Below are 19,308 nucleotides of genomic sequence, written 5' to 3'. Positions count from 1 at the left end.
TTCATTTATTAAATATTTATTAAGTACCTACTACATGCCAGATGCTATTTAGGCAGAATGCCTCGGTGAGCCAAGACACAAAAATCTCTGCCTTCAAGGAGCCTATATTCCAGTATAAGTGTGTGCGGTGGTGGGTGGGAAGGTAGAGAAGGAATAAGCAATACACATGCTAAGTAAATTGTACGGTATATGAAGTATATGCGAGCATGCTGACTTCTCAACTTCTTCATTATTTGTTTTTAAGGATCCTTCTACAGCCAGAGGACCTCAACTTGTCCAGTGGAAGGGGAAATCCTGATTTAACACTATTAGGTGGGCTGAACTGAAATTTTTAGGGGTGGTTTAACAGATGACAAAATATCAATAAAAATAACAATATTTATCAAGGAAAGTTGTCTAAGCTTAAAGAAGAGAACCAGAAGAGGAGATAGGTTTATTATTAGATTACAGAAAAATCTGTTTCAGAAATGGTTATAATGTTTATATTACTTGTTAGTATTCTTACCCAAGGAATGAGAATGTCTGTTGCCCTGAGCTATATCTGGATGTACATTAAGTGACATGCCTTTAGAAAGTACATCTCTTTGATACAATGGAACATAGCAAACATACCGCATATTCTAGTTTAGTGAAGGAACTCAGATTCTTTCCTTTCAGAAACATGAAAGGATTTTAGCTTTCTTTTTTTCCTTCCACTCAGAAACAGTGAATGAGCTTTAACTTTATAGAATTTGGTTTGAATTCCTGGGCCTTAGGCAAGTATTTTATCTTCTCTAAAACCCAGTTCCCCCATCAATGAAATATGGATAATAACTACCTCACAGGATTGTTCTGAGATAATCAATGCCAACTGCCTGGTACAGGTCCTAATAAATTCCAGGCATCAAACAATTCAGTTTCCTTAATCACATAAATAATTTATAGTTAAGAAGACAATGCAAAAGACTGGAAAAAAACACTGAACTTGAAGCCAAAAGACTAGGGTTCAAATTCCAGCTGTTACTTACTCTCTTAGGTACCTATTATTTACTAACCTCTGTAAGTTTGATAATTATAAAATGGGAGTAACAATTTCTCCCTCCCAGGATTATAATAATTAAATCAGATGGCATACACTAAGTGCTTTAAAGTGTGAAACGCTACATAAAAAATAAGTATTATCATCACTTGAAAAAAACAACAAAATGTTCTAAAAATATACTATTTTGGACTATTCTGATTAGTTTCATATCCTACCACTATTGGGTACTGTTAGCATAATACATTTTCCTATAATTTTTAGATTATTACATAAAGCAGGATGTGTAAGTTTATAGATCCCTAGAGGAACTGCTGTTATAAAGGGAATTAAATCTGTTGTTATTTTCAAAAGACTCCCTACAGCTAAATGCTAGCTTCTTTTCTCCCCCCAAAAGAACTGAAAAGATTACAAGACATTATCTTCACGTACACTGCAAAATCATGTTATTCACCATAATATTTTATTACTTGAAAAATCCTGTTGTGATATTTTAAATCTTTACTAAAGAAACTAGCATTCCAATATTACAGAACCCATATTCATTGAACAATATACTTAATATAAGTGGGGGAAAATATTCCTTGAAGGAGGAAAAACATATCGTTGAAATTCTGAGCAATTATCATGGCAGGACAAGCTCAATAACTCATTCCAACGCCAAAATCTAATATCAGAGACTGGGCAGTAGAAGCAGCTGAAAATTTTCTGTTTCATTCTCTTCTTCTAAGAACTAGAGGTGGAGAGGTGTTAAGAAGAAACAGGGGGGGATAGACGTGTTTTTAATTATTAAGGAATCATGCCAGGGCACAGACATTACTCACTGTTCTTGCCTTTCCTTTGGTGAATGCCTCTTTGTTGCAAACCTCATTGATTAAGGAATTCTTTCCAGGTTAATTTTAGTTTATTCTGGTGAGATTTGCCCTTAGAAGGAAACAGTTCATATCACAGTCCTAGAAGCACATATGCAGGTCCTCTCATTTAAGTTTTTTAGTCTCTTTTCTCTCCTTTGTTCATATAGTATACACTAAACATTTTGTTAAAAGTGTCTTTGAAGGCTTGCTGATTTTCACTTCTCTCACCACAACCCCCATCTTTCTCCCTCTTCGGAGACCCCTTTCTTCCCTATTCTCCCCAACACTAACATCTGTCTGCTTTTCTGTAAAGAACACTGGTATCTTGAGAGGAAGTGTTACACAGTGTGTGAAAGAAAAGTAGAATTAGTGAAAGGCAATATTATCGCAGCTCATGGTCAGTAAAGATACATTTTTGGATTATGTATGTGAAAATGACATGCATTTTCCGACATGGGAACACTGTTTTTGTTTGGTAAAAGTCTTGCATAAATAGTTTCACAAGGCAAAAAGTGAATAAACAAAGAGATGAAGGAACAAAGGTAGAAGGAAAGAAGGAAAAGAAACAAGGAGAAAGATAATAAAGGACACAACTTTCCTACAAGGACGGGGAAAACCTGCACAAAATTCACTAACCTCTAAATGACATGGCTGAGCACTGAAGCAAGCGGTCAACCAAAAGAAACAGAACCAAAATCTTAACAATTCACCTTGGAATGAACAAGAGAAACATGACTTTTAATGGTCTCGTCATCATTCGGTAGGTGATGAGAAGATACAATTACCTGAATATGCATCTTAATTATTGCTTTTCCTATCAAGGTTGCACCAAAGAAAGTCCAAAAAGGTACAAGAAAGTGTCCGCATGTTATTCCAGCCAGATCAAACAGAGGATTTGGAATCTGTAAATAAATAAAGAAGTTAAAATGGAACTTCCAACATACAATCCAAAGAACAGTTTCATTTTACCACCTATGAGTAAATCCTTACACTACAAAGAGAGGTATGTGCCTTGATCAGCACTAGACTGAGCAAGTATTCTAACGTGTCCATAAACTGGGTCTCACATTCATCTCAGGCTGTTGTTCAATCTGTTCAAAGCAAATCAGCCATCCTTTTGCTTGTATTGCTTATGGCCAATGTCTCAGTAATATACTTTTTTTCTATCACATTAGAATTAGATAAATTCCCTAGTAATTTAACACCAGTCAGTAGATTGGTTGGCTATTTGGTAGCTGTTTTCTTTTTTTTTTTTTTTTACACATAATTTTTATTATAATAAAAGTTGAGGAAGGGAAAACCTAAAATTGAAAACTCTTTGTATTTATTTATTTATTTATTTTATTTTACTTTTTAAATTTTTTAGTTAGAATGAAAAATGTACCTAAAGAACTTTGACTTAACTTGAGTAGTGGATGAAAAAGTTAGAGATATTTGCTGAAGGAGTAGCTGTTTTCTAAGGTGAGATATACACGAGAAAAAGCCTGAAGATTATTTTAGTAGTTGCTAGGTTTGAAAATCTTTAGCGGGAAATAAGAATATAATCTAGAAAGTGCTCACATCTATAAATACCAAACATTGTTGTAAATTCACAAATATATTTCTAGGTGGATGTGCTTTTATTTCTCAACATAAAACTTCCATTATTTATATTTTATTTTAGGAAAGCCCAAGGCTATGGATTGTGTGATACATTTTAGAAAGAAAGTCAAGTGTGGAAATACAAGAGCACTGATTCAGATATTTTGAATACTCAGTCCCAGACAAAGAAGTGATTCACAACAAATACCTTTTCTAAACATTCCCACATTTCAAGAATGCTAAAAGACAATTTCACATAAAAATGCAAAGACACCACAAGCTATTTTGAGTGCTTCATCCATTTTTCTCCCATAGAAGTACTCTGTCCTTGTGGCTTTTGGCCAAACCATTTATAAATCAATTTATATCATTTCATTTTTGAACTTACAAAGAAAAGTCTAGTTATATAAAAGATACTTGTCACATAGGTCCTTTTAAAAACAGTGCCATGACTAAATTAGAATTCAAGTATTTTTTTGTTAGTAATATTTGGATTCAATGACTCAGTTTTGTTTTTAAATTTAAAGCCTTCATGCAATTTCATCTGACTTACAACCATGTAATAACAGTATCACTTCACAGTCTCACATCAGTCATTTCTTAAAAATTTTCATGTGACCCTCAAAACTGTGAATTACAATTTTAATAGTTTTCCTTTTTTATCAGGCTCCACCTCACAAACGAGCCTGAGGATCCACATATATAATCTTAAATCCTCACCTGAGCCTTTGCAATGAATGTTGTATTGCCCCATTTTGAAAATTAAAACCTAGGGTTCAAAGAGAGTAACTTGATTGAGGTTACCTAGCTAGTAAAAAGTCTAAACTGGGAGCAACTAAGATGGCGGCATAGGTAAACACCGGGAAATTATTGCCTCACACAACAATTGAAAATTACCCCAAAGGACTGAGCAAACATCATCCAGAACAACAGGAAGGCTGGCTGAGTGTAAATTCCACAACTAGAAGGAAAGAAAAGCACGCTGAGAGCCAGAGGCGCTGCGGAGGTGAAGTGCAGAGGTACGGCGGCTCGCGCGCGCGAGGAAAGGGGGTGGCGCCTGAGGATGCGGCTGTCTTTTTGAATCACAAACTCCCGACAGCTCTGAACTCCGGTTCCGGGAAGTCTCTGGGGACCCAGGTCTCATACGGGGAGAAGCTGGTCTGTCCGGCAGCGAGCGAACTTGAGGGCGGCTTTCCCTCAGAGGTGCTTGCAGCCGTTACCGGAACACTGAGACGCGCGGCTCCGGGCGGAGAATCGGCCATGGCCGCTTTCTCCGCCCTCTGACTCCCTGAGACCCCGCCCCACCCAGGCTGCGGCAGAGGCTTTTGCATGTGAATGTACCTAACTGCAGCCGAACCAGGCAGACCTGGAACTTCCAAGAGAAGGCCCAAGGCCCCGCAGCGGCTTGCATTGCTTCACAGCTGAGCCTCTTCGTGGCTCCTGCTGTGTGGCCTCAGGCAGAGGCTGAATTAGCACCTCCTTAGATCCAGGAGCCACTGTACCCAGTGGTCAGAGGGGGTCCATCCAGACTGCAACTCCTCAGATCCATAAGGGACGCACTCAGGGAGCAGACTCAGTGAGCACCAAAGCCCCACTGAAGCAAGTCTTGCCCCAGAAGGGTGTCTTCAGCACAGAAGTCCTCCCACTTTAGACACAGCTGATTCTCACAGCCAATTGGCCTGGAGGTCAATTCCTCCCAGTGATTCTACAACAACCAAGGCACCAAGAGTGCACCAAGAGTGTCCACCCCAGGTAACTGGGGAGGCTGAGCTACTGGGCCCTACAGGACACCTGGCGCACAGGGCCACTCCATCAACACAGGGAAGCTGCCAAAATGCGGAGACAAAGAAACAGGTCACAAATGGCAGAAATGGAGGAAAGCAAACGATTGGATATAGAGTTTAAGGCCACGGTTATAAGGTTTTTCAAGAATTTTATGGAAACCGCCGATAAATTTAATGAATCCCTCAATAAGTATAGGGAGACCATGGAGGACATGAAAAAGGACCAACTAGAAATTAAGCATACACTGACTGAAATAAAGAATAATTTACAGAGATCCAGCAGCAGAAAAGAGGATCCCAAGAATCAAGTCAAAGATTTGAAATACAAAGAAACAAAAAATACCCAACCGAAAAAGAAAAAAGAAAAGAGATTCCAAAAATATGAAGATAGTGTAAGGAACCTCTGGGACAACTTCAAGCGTACCAACATCAGAATTATAGGGGTACCAGAAGGAGAGAGAGGGCAAGATATTGAAAACCTTTTGAAGAAATAATGACAGAAAACTTCCCCTACCTGGTGAAAGAAATGGACTTACAAGTCCAGGAAGCGCAGAGAACCCCAAACAAAAGGAATCCAAGGAGGACCACACCAAGACACATCATAATTAAAATGCCAAGAGCAAAAGATAAAGAGAGAATCTTAAAAGCAGCAAGGGAAAGACAGTCAGTTACCTACAAGGGAGTACCCATACGACTGTCAGCTGATTTCTCAACAGAAACCATGCAGGCCAGAAGAGACTGGCAAGAAATATTCAAAGTGATGAATAGCAAGAACCTGCAACCAAGATTACTTTATCCAGCAAAGCTATCATTCAGAATAGAAGGTCAGATAAAGAGCTTCACGGATAAGAAAAAGCTAAAGGAGTTCATCACCACCAAACCAGCATTATATGAAATGCTGAAAGGTATTCTTTAAGAAGAGGAAGAAGAAAAAGGAACTCTTACCATTTGCCACAGCATGGATGGAACTTGAGAGCGGATAAATACCACAGGATCTCACTCATTTGTGGAATACAATGAACAACATAAGCTGATGAACAATGACTGATCCAGAGACGGAGAGGCATTGATTGGACTGTCGGGACTTGGAGGGAAGGTAGGGGAGGGTGGGGGTAAGGGGGAAAGATCAACCAAAGGACTTATATGCAAGCATATAGGCCTAACCAATGGACATGGACAACGGGGGGGTGAGGGCATGAGCGGGGGTGGGGAGGGTGGGGGGTAGAGGGTAACGTGGGGACAAGGACACATATGTAATATCTTAATCAATAAAAAATATATTAAAAAAAAAAAAAAAAAGTCTAAACTGGTTTAGGAATCCAAGTAAGCCTGACTCTAAAGCCAATTCTTTCTACTATATCACACTACAACATACCTATAAACTGTTCAAATAGTTAAGATCAATATTGTGATAAAGAGCTTCTATGTTAAAAAGAAAAAAGTTCGATCATAAAAATTTCTAGTATTGCCAAGGTCAAAAGATAGTAATTCAGGCACAGATATGCTTTGGAATAGCTCTAGAATGTTGATATCAGATTAAAAATTTTGGCACCCAATGATTTCCTTTTTGTCCATTTGCTTTGCTAAGGCTGGAAAGGGGGTTCTCAAAGATGTATTATTGTTCTAGTACATAATGGATAAAGTAGCTGGTATCAACAGAAAATAATTTTGTGAATTTTACTTATAATGGCAGCTTTTATCAGTATCAACCAGGTGCACCTAGTTATTCTGGTCAAATCCACCAGTGAACTACCAACAGTTGTGTACAGGCGACCAAAGAAAACTTGGATCAAAATGCTCCATTTCAAATGTAGTTAGTTCTATTATATAGAAAAGGACCAGGATAAAAACCCATCAAAGAATGTTAGTTTCACAAATCTGTAATTTGAGACATTAATTAAGTAAAACCAAATTTTTTAAATTTACAATCAATATTATTTTGCATTAATCAGGTACAGCATAGCAGAGACATAAAATGTTTGACATAAAGAGCGTCTTAGTTCACTGTAGCCAAAGATGCCCTTAACTTTGCCACAGACATTCCAATTATCTAACTAGGTGTTAGCGTCACTTAAGGCAGGTTTTATACACATTTTCTTTACAGTTAATGCTTGAAACTTCGGGAAAAGATGACTTATCTATATCTCTGGAAAGAATGAAGGCATTGTTATTTGGTTAAATGCACTTCATTATAAATTCTCCACGGGAAGGATGGATTTTTGTCTCTTTTGTTCTCACTGAATCAAGCCATTTAGGTCTGAAGTCATCATGGCATGATGAAATGCTTAAAAGTCAATAAACAAAATATGAACATATTCATCAGAAAACAGCTCATTTGATGAGTAAGATGAATGATTAATAAAATTAGATACCCGTTAAAAGTGATAGCATTATTGTTCAAGCATGTATCTTTAAAAATAAATTGGATCAAAATATAAATCTAGCATTTATTGGAATTTCTCACTTTTAATACAATTTACTTACTGAAGCACAGGCCAAAATTCCAAAAAATCCAACCTTCTGTACTAGGTTTTGTACTGCCAGCTTAGCCCGGGAGGCAAAGTCCTATATAAAAGAAGGATATCAAAACATTAATGAAAAGTACAAGGAAGGAGGAAAAATAACTGTTTATAAAGTTTATAATATTAAATGCCTCATGATCTGAAAGCATTGATTCATTTAATGAGATGAATTATTTTTAAAAATTACAGGTTGCACTAGAAAACATGCAAATAGAATCTTGATAGAACATTAATTACATCCTTAATGATAAACTTGTACCAGATTTCAAGACTAAGCTAAAACATTGTGACTTTAGTTTTTGCACCCCCTCTGGATTATCTAGGGTTGAACAAAATGCTATAAACTAACCATGAACAAACTCATTTTTTTTTTTTTAAATACTGGCCTACCACATCTGTCTATTTCTCTTTCCTTCTACAACTCACCAGACTTACTCCCGGATTAATACCAAGGTAAGAAATCATAAGATCTTTCAAGATAGCCAGTGAAGACACCTGGGCTGATCACTAGCCAGAAGATGGAAAACCAGTTATGTGGCAATAACTAAGCATTCATTACACCCAAAAGCAAAGTAACATCCTACATCTGCACAGCCTGTGCTAGTTTTTATAAAATGTTTTCACAAACATTTTACTTGAGCCTTTCAATAATCCCGGGGTATAAATAGGGCAGATTCTTCAGACTCTGAAATCAGAGGGTTTCCCCCCCCTCTATTGTCATTTCTGATGCTGAAACATACATTTGGCTGGCCAATTTATTTTCACAATTTTCTTCTTCCAGCATATTTATGCTACAATTATATATATGTACTAGAAGTCCACTGCACGGGATTCATGCACTGGTAGGGTCCCTAGCAGCTGCCGGCTGCTGGTTGGGTACTCCCTCCCTTCCCCTGGCCACCTGCCACCACCACTGCCGGCTGGGGCCTCCCTCCCTTCCCCCAGGCTGGCCCTGCCCCCTGGTCGAATTCCCGGACAACTCCCAGTTGAGGGGACAATTTCCATATGCTTTTATTATATAGGATATGTTTTTCTTAAAAATACCATTCTGATATTTGATTATAATTATTTTCTGATTTTGAAATGGCATATATTCCAATCAAATTTTCAATGGAAATAAATGATATGATAAAAAATATTAGTTAATATATAAATGTCTTTTTAAACAGTGTTCACATCATAGAATATCCTCCTCTCCCTTTGGTTCAATGCTCTAATAGGCAACAATCTTACAGAAAGGTCAGAATATAAAAAATAGAAGGTTCCTTCATAGAACAGAAACAGGATTTAAAGCACTTCTCTAATCCACAACATAAGTTGTATATTTCTACTTAAAAAACCACACACACGAACACAAAAAAACCTTTAACAAATATGCAGAATAACCCTAGCAAATTACAATATTAAATATTAAAAATTTAAAAATGATAATACCTTCCTCCTACTTACTTGAGGATGGTGAGAAAGTCAAAGGAATTAAATCAATAATGTATATGTATTTTTAAAGATCCTATATAATAAGAGGGTAATATGCAAATGGACCAAATAGCGGAATGTCTGGTCACTATGACACACATTGACCACCAAGTGGCAGACACTCAACGCAGGAGCTGCCCCCAGCCAATTGGGGCCTGCTGGCCAACCTCTTGGTTCTTTCTCCCCAGCCAGCAGGCTCCAACTACCTGATGGTGAATGAGGAACCAGGGGGTGGGGGGGCGCGGGCCGGCTGCCAGTAGCCAGGGAAGATGGCCCTGATCTCAGGCCAGGCCTAGGGACCATACCCATGTACGAATTTCATGCGCCGGGCCTCTAGTATTAATATAACCACTTTCAAGTATATAGGCTCTCAAAGTTAATCATTAACTAAATTCTACAATGTAACTTTTATAATTTTACAATTTATTTCCAAAGAGATAATTTTTCTTTTGGGAATTAGCCTTATTTTTTCAGTAAGTCATTATATCAGATTTAATATTTTTAAACAACTGAACGACTATAGTAAAGGGCACTTTACATTTTCATTCAGATTTCTAACTGAAGATTTATTGTTTCCCCTTAAGTGAACAACTATTGCATTAAGAGTGAAATATTGATTTAAAAACTGTTAAAAATATAATAAAATCAGCTTTCCAAAATAACATATTTTAAAACAAATTGCACTTCTTTTTCTTTTGAATAATTTGTACAATTCAAATTACTAAATTTGTCATTTATAAGAAGTACTAAATAAAAACTAGTAAGGCATAATGAAAAGAAATGTTTTGAGTTTTTAAAATATCAAACAATCCTATTAGATTACGAATGAGTTATAAAAATTTCATTAATATAGCCTAAAGTTAAAATATAAATTCAGGAAAATGCCTTCTTTTATAGCCCTTAATATCTTCACAACAAATCCACTCTAATAAGAGTCAAGATGGTACTCAATTGTTAAGAAAAAGAAAAAAAGAAAAAGAAAAAATATATATACAGATTTTATTTTAAGGATAACATATTTATTAATATATTTTCCAAGTCAGACATACATGGGAACATTTTTCTATCACAGAATTTATATACCCTTCAATATGTAAAATCATAGAAAATTAGATTTTTGCATAAAATGGCATAAATAAGGTCAACTGTATTTAGAAGGTTTGGCGTCCTGTTTCCTTTAAAAAAAAGTTTTTTATTTTCAATTACAGTTGACATACAATATTATAAGTGTCTCTTTTCTTTTTATCTTAATTTCAAGGCTTTAGAATCTTATTATTTATTTAAACCAGGTGACTATGGTAGTGCGGTCATGTTAAACTGATGGCATTTTTCTATTAGAGACACACACATATATATATATTTAAATTTAAAATAGTATAATTAAACCAAACATTATGCAGATCACTTAATATACAAAATAATAAAAATATTTAAGCCTACAGAAGTTCAAGGAATCATGTTTTTAAAAATATCCTGAAAGTAAGGAGACATTTTATCCCTTGAGGCAGAATCTCTGTACTCAACAGAAATCAGACAAGAACAAAGGAAAATAGACTCCTTGTTCTTTCAGATGCCTGGGTGCCCATCATCAATTATTCTTAACAGTGTTTCAAGAATTTTTGTTTCAGGGAAGTTACTCTATCCAAATAAATGAAGTAGAAACCTCCCTTAACCATTTTCTTTTTCAAAATTAATTTTTAGCTGGCATATCTTACAAGGAAAACAAATTAAGTGTCTTTTAAATGGGGAGTTTTTACTTTTTAAAAAGTCTGAAAGTCATGTACTGAAAATGGATTTCATAAATCTCATTATGTGCTTAACACACACGCACACAGTGACCATGCTACTTTCAGTTCCTATAATTTATTTTCCAGGTCTTTCACAATATTCTCAGAATTAAAATTACATTATACTTTCAACCACCCATACACATTTATTTAAATTAATGTTTTTCCTTGCCTGTGTAATTCAAGCAAACTCAGGGGATCATTGTATTAGTATTCACAACAAATCTAAAATATTTTACAATAGTAAAAGTACTCATGTTTAGATTTCATAGACACAACCATATTTTGTTTTTATTTTAAACATTTTACTTTAAAGCCATATATTCAAAAGTTTGATATGGCTCTAGAGTAGTGGTTCTCAACCTTCCTAATGCTGCGACCCTTCAATACAGTTCCTCATGTTGTGGTGACCCCCAACCATAAAATTACTTTGTTGCTACTTCATAACTGTAATTTTGCTACTATTATGAATCGTAATGTAAATATCTGATATGCAGGATTTATTTTCATTGTTCGTGACCCACAGGTTGAGAACCGCTGTTCTAGAGGCTTATTAATATATTTTTATTGAAAATATCATTCTTTTACTGTCTAAAATATTCTACAGGTAGTTGTACTTTCCTGTTTGTTGCACTGTAGTTTAAAAACTTCTTTATTTTTTAAAAAATAATTTAGTATTTTTTCATTATTTGCATAATTTGACAGCTCCTTCTTAACAGTTTGATTTTAAAGTAACATTGTCTAGGCATTAAAATATTTATATTTCTCCCTGCTTTAAAAGAGAAAGAACTGTACTGTGGGTATATTATTTGACAATAAACCCAAATAAACACACACACACACATCACAAACCAGCAAAAAATTCCTCTTTTACTAAAGTTTAAAAGAACCATTTAAAACAAAATTTGCTATTCTCTTTAGGCCATCAAATAAGATAAATAAGGCAAGGGAAAGTATGTACCAATAACAAACAACAATATCTTAAATAAAAAGTTTAACAAATTAGTGTGTTAGGTATTCAATATTCAAATAAAATATAAAAGGAAATTAGTATTTCATTTTAATGGTTTTAGAGTATTTATGGGAACAATGTAGTAAGTTTAATTTGATTACTTCCTCAATTGTTATTCTTCATTTTAAAAAAATCTGTACAACTAAAACCAAATTCCTTTAAATAGTTTCATTTCTCTGGATTCACATTTCACAATGTTTACCTATTTCACAATTTAAGTGCCTGAGAGGAACGTTTCATTCTCTCGCTCTACCTAAATAAATAGCATGCATTTACAATTAGTTATCACATATCACTTTTCACTTTTTAAAAATAAACAAAATACAAATAAATAAAATTATCTTCCCTACTCCCACTGATATTCATGCTTCTGAAAGGAAGAATGAGAGACACTAGGAATATTTCCCATTGACTATAAGAAGACAGAAGAAGAAAAGTTAAATCCTTATCACTGAGATTTAAAGGATTAATAATAATATTAATAATAAACCACACAAAGCCTTCAGGTATAAATAATCTGCACTACTTTTGCTTCACATTTCTTTTCCCTAAAAAAATACATTTATGATTAAGGGAGAAGAGAAACTGTATTGCTAAGCATAATTAGCTTATAAAATATTAGTCTTTGAATCTACAGATGTCAGATTAGAGCTAAACATATGAAATAACATTTACCTTCAAATGGCAACAGTCATCTATTTCATTTTCATAAGTGGTCACATGAAATTTCAAGATCTCTTTAAAAAGTGACAGTAAATTCCTATACGTGTTAAATGACTGCAATATTATCATAGATAAATATGTATTTGGTTAATAGTTGATGTTAGAGTTGACCTGTTACCATTAAAGTAATGGTAAATTTTATGAATTATCTGTCTTCTTAGCCCATGATTTTTAAAACTGCTGAAATGCTCTTCTCGGAGTTGGTATTAAAAGTGGTTCCACAGCCACTATTAAAAACCACAGAGCAAATGTTGCAATAATAATTCCTTGTGTAAAAGGGAAATTTATATTAAAATTTATTGTATTTGTGAAGTTCTTTTGCCATCTAAAACATGTTAGTATGTCCTAGTCAATTGTGTTGTGGCAAGCAAGTTAAACTCTATTAACCAGAAATGGGGCTAACCTAGTAATAATGACAAAGTTGTAAGCTGTTTCAGCATCGTTGACACTCTCTCTGAAATATTAACTTGTTATTAAGATCCCAATAACCATGTAATTATTTTCTACAATGTTATCATATTCCACATAGTAAATACAATGAAAGGGTACAATAATTCTTATCTTCATGGAAAGTACAATGAATCATAATTCATAATCTTTAAATCTTTCTCCTCTTAAAAACAGACTAAAATGTGTCTTAGTTGCAAATTTCTACCCATTATTGGAGCTCTTTATAAGTTATTTTCATATAAAAATGTAGAGCATTAATTCACTCAACTGTTCACTCAATTCAGTGAACAAAATACTTTTGAAGTATATTTTCTTTTTTTAAAAAATATATTTGATTGATTTTTAAAAAATATATTTTATTGATTTTTACAGAGAGGAAGGGAGAGGGATAGAGAGCTAGAAACATCGATGAGAGAGAAACATCAATTAGCCGCCTCCTGCACACCTCCCACTGGGGATGTGCCCGTAACCAAGGTACATGTCCTTGACCGGAATCGAACCCGGGACCCTTCAGTCCACAGGCCAACGCTCTATCCATTGAGCCAAACTGGTCAGGGCTGAAGTATGTTTTCAAATGAGTTACACACCATCCATTCTGTTCTTTGAATTATAATGGACTCAAACACACTCATGAAATGGAGGAAATAAACTCTAGGATAACAAAAAAAAAAATAGGGATATTAACTTGATAAGATAAATTATTATGACAGTAGGAAATAGTTAATAAATTTAAGATGCTGGATTACAAAATGCACACACATTTACCAGAAAAGAGAATCAGGACAGTGTTGTGCAACTTTTTCTGAAAATGAAATGTTTTGATGTCCAATTTATGGCATTTACATAATTAAATCAGAGATGATCACTGGAGTTTAAATAAAGTAAAAATTAGAGCCCTGACCGGTTTGGCTCAGTGGATAGAGCGTCAGCCTGTGGACTCAAGGGTCCCGGGTTCGATTCCGGTCAAGGGCATGTACCTTGGTTGCGGGCACATCCCCAGTAGGGGGTGTGCAGGAGGCAGCTGATCGATGTTTCTCTCTCATCAATGTTTCTAACTCTCTATCCTTCTCCCTTCCTCTCTGTAAAAAATCAATAAAATATATTAAAAAAAAAAATTAGGGCAAAATTCTAAAATAGTATAAATAGAATACATCACATAAACACATTTCCATAAAGCAAAGCAAAGAAATTTTATTTTGAAACTAACTTAGAGATTTAGAAATTTTAAGAAGAGATTCTAGAGTTCTGAATCAAGATGGTGATGTAGGAGGATTATGAACTCACTTCCTCCCACAAACAAACTGAATATACAGCTGCAACCTCTGCAAGAAATCCAGAAACTAGCTGAGTGATTTCTAGTCTGATTCCCTGGCTTTTTGTGGCTGTCCCTGAGGACATATCCCTGATAGCCTGACTCTGGTAGCCAGTGGGGCTTGTGTTCATAGGTTCAAGGGATGGTAGCAAACACAGAAACAATTCTTAGCTAGCTATTCCTACAGGGTTCAGTGCAGAGAGAGCAAACAGAAATGCCCATATTCCAATCTCTCCCTCACAGGAGTATATTTGCATACTTTAAAATTTGCTGCCTGAAGACTGTATCTAGATGCTTAGTAAGCTACTCCCCTTTGGGACACTGACAGGTCTCAGCACACCCTCAACTATTGGGAGACACTAAAAAAAAAGACAAAAGACAATGGCAAAGGACTGAGAGACAACCAAAGAGCTAGGGCAGAGTTGAAGGATAAGGCTCATCTCCTACAGGAGGCCACTTCTTAAGAGTGGGAGAGGTGGCTGTTTTATCTAACGCATAGAAACCAACACAGAGAGTGAGTCACAGAAAATGGAAAATGAAGAAACAAAGGAATAAGTTCCAAAGGAAAAACAAGATCCAGCCACAGATAAAGACCTTAATGAAATGAAGATAAGTGATTTATCATAGAGTTCAAAATAATGCTCACAAACATGCTCACTGAGGTCAGAAGAACAAAGATAAACAGAGTGAGAATTTCAATAAAGATAGAAAATATAAGAAAGTCCCATACAGAAGTCACTGAGGTGAAGACTACAATAACTGAACTAGAAAACTCAAAAGAGGGGTTCAACAATAGACTAGCTAAGGCAGAAGAAAGAATCAGCACACATGAAGACAGGGCAGTATAAATCCTCCCACCAGAGGAGCAAAAACAAAAAAGAATGAAAATGAGTGAAGATATTAAGAGACTTATGGGACATCAAAGGAATATATATTTACATTATAGGAATCCCAGAAAAAAAGAGAAAGTATGGGGAATAAATATTTGAAGAAATAATGGCTTAAAAACTCCTGTATTCTGATGAAGAAAATAGACATCCAGATTAGGGAAACTCGAAATTCCAAGAAAGTTGAATCTAAAGAGACCCACAGCAAGATACATTATTAATTAAATTGCAAAAGTTAAAGACAAAGAGAGAATCTCAAAGGCAGCAAGAAAAATAGCATGTTACGATGCTACATACAAGAGAACCCCATAAGACATAAGTACATTTTTCAACAGAAATTTTGAAAGCCAGGAAGGAGTGGCACAAATATATTCAAAGTACTGACAAAAAATAACTTCCAACCAAAAATACTCTATCCAGCAAAGCTGTCTTTCAAAATCAAAGGAGAAATAGTTTTCCAGATAAGCAAAATCTGAAGGAGTTTAGTACCACTAGATCAGCCTTACAAGAAATGTTAAAGCTGAAACAAAAGGGCACTAATTAGTAATATAAAAACATATTAAAGTATAAACCTTACTGGTAAAGGTAAATATATAGTTAAATTCAGGACAATCTAATGTTGTGAAGGTGGTGAGTTAATCACTTATCAAGCTAGTATGAAGTGTAAAAGACAAAAGAAGTAAAAATAACTATAACTACAATAATTTATTGAGGCCGAAACTGGTTTGGCTCAGTGGATAGAGCGTCGGCCTATGGACTGAAAGGTCCCAGTTTCGATTCCGGTCAAGGGCATGTGCCTGGGTTGCGGGCATATCCCCAGTAGGAGATGTGCAGGAGGCAGCTGATCGATGTTTCTCTCTCATCGATGTTTCTAACTCTCTATTTCTCTCCCTTCCTCTCTGTAAAAAATCAATAAAATATATTAAAAAAAATAATTTATTGAGTACACAAGATAAAAAGATGTAAATTGTGACACAAAACATAAAAATGTAGAGATTAAAAAAGAAAATGTAGATATTTATGCTTGGCCAGTATGGTTCAGTGGTTGAGCGTCAACCTATGAACCAGGAGGTCACGGTTCAATTCCCAGTCAGGGCACATGCCCTGGTTGCAGGCTTGATCCCCAGTGTGGGGTGTGCAGGAGGCAGCCGATCAATGATTCTCTCTCATCATTGATAAAAATCTCTCTCTCCCTCTCCTTTCCTCTCTAAAAATCAATAAAAAAATATATATTTAAAATGTAGATATTTATAATGCATTTGGCCTTGGCTGGTTGGCTTAGTTGGTTAGAGCATCATCCTCTTATGTCAAGGTTCTATCCTTGGTCAGGGCACATACAAGACTTTGGGTTGTGGGCACAAAGTGCAATATATGGTTCTTGTAACATAGAAATCCGTACCTGAATCCTATCTGACCCTATTAACCAATGTCACCCCAGTAAATATAATTTCTTAAAAATGGGCAGAGGATCTGAGTTGGTATTTTTGCAAAGAAGAGACATACATATGGCCAACAGGTACACAAAAAATGCTCACCATCACTAATCAACAGGGAAACTATAATGAGATATCACCTCACAATTGTTAGAATGGCTATCATTAAAAAGACAAGAGATAATAAGTGTTGGTGAGTATGTGAAGAAAGGAAAACCTCTGTGCACTGTTGGCAAAAATATAAAATATAACCACCGTATGACCCAGCCATTGCATTTCTGGGTATTGATCCAAAGGAAACAAAATAATCTAAAAAAAAAAAAATATCCATGTCCCAAGTTTATTGCAGCATTATTTACAATAGCCAAGAAATAGAAACAACTTAAGTGTCCCTCGATGGAAAAATGTATAAAGAAAATGTGGAGCCGAAACCGGTTTGGCTCAGTGGATAGAGCGTCGGCCTGCAGACTCAAGGGTCCCAGGTTCGATTCTGGTCAAGGGCATGTACCTGGGTTGCGGGCACATCCCCAATAGGAGATGTGCAGGAGGCAGTTGATCGATGTTTCTCTCTCATCGATGTTTCTAACTCTCTATCTCTCTCCCTTCCTCCCTGTAAAAAATCAATAAAATATATTAAAAAAAATAAATAAAGAAAATGTGGAATACATTGATATAACACACACACACACACACACACACACACACACACACACACACACAGTAATATTATTCAGCTATAAAAAAAGAGAATCCTGACATTTGCAATAACATGGATGAACCTTGAGGGTATTATGATAAGTGAAATAAGCCAGAGAGAGAAAGACAAATACATGATCTCATTTACATATGGAATCGTAAAAAACCCCAAACCCAATGTAATAGACACAGAGAGCAGATTGTTGGTTGCCAGTGGCAGGGGGTGGGGGATGGGCAAAACAGGCAAAGTTGATAAAAATGTACACACTTCCAGTTATAAGAAAAATAAGTTTTGGGGATGTAATGTATAATATGTTGACTACAGTTAACAATACTGTATTGTATATTTGAAAGTTGCTGAGTGTAGATCTTAAAAGTTCTCATCACAAGAAAAAATTATAACTGTGTGGTTATGGACGTTAACAAAACTTATGGTAATTATTTTGCAATACATATGTATGTCAAATCATTGTTGCACATCTAAAACTGATACAATGTTCTATGTCAGTTATATCTCAATTTTTAAAATTTAGCCGTTAAAAAAACACAAAGGAACTAATGGTACAACTGGTTCACAGATGTGGCAAAAATCAAATATGAGAAATCTGTGTACTCCAATGTATAATAAGCAAAAGTTGATCTGTCTTTTTCAGACCCCAGCCAGTACACTAACTTTTTAGAGTTGAAGATAATGTTTGTAGGCCCTGGCTGTACAGTTCAGTTGGTTAGAGTCTCATCTTGATATACCTTGGTTGTGGGTTTGATCCCCAGTCAGGGCACATACAAGAAACAACCAATGAATGCATAAATAAGTGGAACAACAAACTGATGTTTTTCTCTCTCTAAAATAAAATTAAAAAATGATTACAAAAGAGTATAGATTCTCGGAGAAACCAAGATGGCGGCATAGGTTAACACCGGAGATTGCTGCCTCCAACAACCACTTCAGAGATATAACTAAAGGACAGAACGGACATCATCCAGAACCACAGGAAGGCTGGCTGAGTGGAAATTCTACAACTAGGAGGAAAGAGAATATCATACCCAGACTCAGAGGAGGCGCAGTGCTGAAGTGAAATACTCAGGTGTGGAGTGCGCACGCGGAGCGGGCTGGCGGCGAGGGCGCGGTTGTTGTTTTCAACCGGGAGGGAGTTTCAGACTCTGAGCTCCAGATCCGGGCGAGTCTCTGGGGACCCAAACTCAAATGGGAGAAGCAGGACTGTCTGGCTTCGGTCGGAACTCGAAGGCAGCTTTCTCTCTGAGGTTTGCAGCGGTTGCTGGGACTCTGAGAGGCAGAGCCCCTAGGGATGGAACTGAGAGCAGCCATAACTGCTTGCTCCGCCCGCCCTGTAGATCCCCGGGGACCCGCCCCGCCCAAGCCCTGCGCAGAGCCATTTGCCAGATAGCCTCAGGCAAAGGCTAGATTAGCACCGCCCTAGAGATCCAGCACAGAAGCTCTCCCACTGCAGACACAGCTGACTCTCATAGCCAGTTAGCCTGGAGGTCAAATCACCCCTGGTATTGCTGACAACAATCAAGGCTTAACTACAACAAGACTGCGCACAAAGACCACTAGGGGGTGCACCAAGAAAAGATAAAAAAAAATGTGGAGACAAAGAAACAGGATGCAAATGTCAGAAATGGAAGATATAGAGCTCAAAACCACACTTTTAAGGTCTCTCAAGAACTGTCTAGAAGCTGCCGATAAACTTAGTAAGGCCCTCGAAAAGACTGGTGAGACTGCCGATAAATGTAGTGAGATCCTCAAGAAAT

General features: G+C 36.2%; 1 protein-coding gene across 4 annotated transcripts in view; it reads right to left on the bottom strand.

Annotated features, from left to right (window-relative positions):
• VMP1 (vacuole membrane protein 1) overlaps positions 1–19,308 on the bottom strand; it is a 109,632-nt gene that overhangs the window by 25,317 nt on the left and 65,007 nt on the right. For all 4 annotated transcript variants that reach the window (XM_036340165.1, XM_036340166.1, XM_036340168.1 and 1 more), the window contains 2 exons: positions 7,722–7,802; positions 2,658–2,774 (listed from right to left, as the gene is read on the bottom strand). In XM_036340165.1, coding sequence (XP_036196058.1) covers positions 2,658–2,774; positions 7,722–7,802 — 198 coding nt within the window. The remainder of the gene's footprint in view (positions 1–2,657; positions 2,775–7,721; positions 7,803–19,308) is intronic.

This window comes from Myotis myotis, unplaced genomic scaffold, assembly GCF_014108235.1.
Source record: "Myotis myotis isolate mMyoMyo1 unplaced genomic scaffold, mMyoMyo1.p scaffold_m19_p_17, whole genome shotgun sequence".
Classification (NCBI taxonomy): Eukaryota; Metazoa; Chordata; class Mammalia; order Chiroptera; family Vespertilionidae; genus Myotis; species Myotis myotis.
This window is presented reverse-complemented; position numbering and strand designations above follow the sequence as displayed.